Source organism: Frankliniella occidentalis, unplaced genomic scaffold (assembly GCF_000697945.3).
Source record: "Frankliniella occidentalis isolate FOCC.00 unplaced genomic scaffold, Focc_3.1 Scaffold964, whole genome shotgun sequence".
Taxonomy (NCBI): domain Eukaryota; kingdom Metazoa; phylum Arthropoda; class Insecta; order Thysanoptera; family Thripidae; genus Frankliniella; species Frankliniella occidentalis.
In genome coordinates this window covers 2850-4291 of record NW_026268070.1, presented here as the reverse complement: position 1 = coordinate 4291, position 1442 = coordinate 2850, and the positions used below count along the sequence as shown (strand labels likewise).

The following is a 1442-nucleotide window of genomic DNA, read 5'->3' as shown; positions in this document are numbered from 1 at the left end:
CAAGTGGCGCAACCTGCGCAACAGGCTCAGCCCCTCCTTCACGTCGGGCAAGCTCAAGCTCATGTTCCCCCTCATGCGGGACATTGGCGCCGAGCTCAACGCCCAGGTCGCCGTCGAGGCCAAGAAGACGGACACCCACGAGGTGGAGATCAGCGCGCTGCTCTCTCGCTTCGCCACCGACGTCATCGGGTCGGTCGCGTTCGGCATCCAGTGCAACTGTCTTCGAGACCAACACAACGAATTCCACGAAATGTCCAAAAAGATGTTCAGAACGTCGACCATCCAGTTCCTCCGTTTCATCCTGGAAGGAATTCACCCCAAATTGAGCAAACTCCTTCCCATGAAGTGGATCTTCTCCAACGTACATCGCTTCTTTGTCGACTTGATGAAGGAAACTGTCGAGTACCGCGAGAAGAACAACGTGGAGCGCAACGACTTCGTGCAGCTCATGATGCAGTTGCGAAATGCCGACCTGTACAACGCGGATCCGGAGAACCACATGCAGCTAACCCCCGGCGTGATGGCGGCGCAGGGCTTCATCTTCTTCATCGCCGGCCTCGACAACATCTCCAATACGATCTCCTTCGCGATGAGCAAGCTGTCTACCAACCCGGAGCTGCAGCAGAAGCTGGCCGACGAGGTGCGCGACGTGCTGCGCCAGCACGACGGCGAGCTGTCTTACGCCGCCCTCAAGCAGATGGACCTGCTGGACCGCGTCGTTCAAGAGGCGTTGCGACTGTGGAACCCTATCGGCATGCTCATGCGGAAGTGCAACGCCACTACTCAGGTGGGCGACGTCCTCATCGAGAAGGGGCAGATGGTCTTCATCTTGTCGCAGATGACGGCCCTAGACGAGAACCAGTTCCCGGAGCCGCAGCGCTTCGACCCGGACCGCCACACGCGCGAGGCCAAGGACGCGAGGCACCCATACGCCTTCCTGCCCTTCGGCGAGGGCCCCAGGAACTGCATCGCCGAGCGCTTCGCGCTGCTGGAGATGAAGCTCGCCGTCGCCCTGCTCATCCGAGACTTCGTTTTTAGTCCTGGCTCCAAATATGAGGCTAATGTTGAACTCGACGAAAAGGCGTTTTTCCCAAGGCCGAAGAACGGTTTCCACCTCCAAGTCGCTGCCCGCGTCGCATAAAATGATTGCAGTATCTTTTCTTTTTTTTTTTGTAATTGATAAGATAGGTATGAGTCGGTGGCTTGACGTATTTTTATACGGATGTCGTATATTGTGAACGATAAGCTAGTGTGTTTGTCGATTTGAGCATTGTGTATGATTTCTGTATGTGTAAAAAGTAAAATCTTAAAATGATATTTATTGATGAAAGGACTCACGATACACTTCACAGATCAGACCAAAGGTTTGCCTCTACTATTTTTATACCGTAAATGTATTAATCTTGTTATTTTATACTTTGTGTGCGTTTTATTATGTGTGT

The 1442-nt window shown here is 53.2% G+C and overlaps 1 protein-coding gene across 1 annotated transcript; it reads left to right on the top strand.

Moving 5' to 3' along the window:
• Positions 1-1440, top strand: LOC113216936 (probable cytochrome P450 6a14; the record flags this gene model as incomplete). The annotated part of the gene is given in 1 exon segment (XM_026436772.2): positions 1-1440. A coding segment is annotated over 1 exon segment (1141 nt), but the record flags the coding sequence as incomplete, so codon positions are not given.
• Positions 1441-1442: the final 2 nt, after the last annotated feature.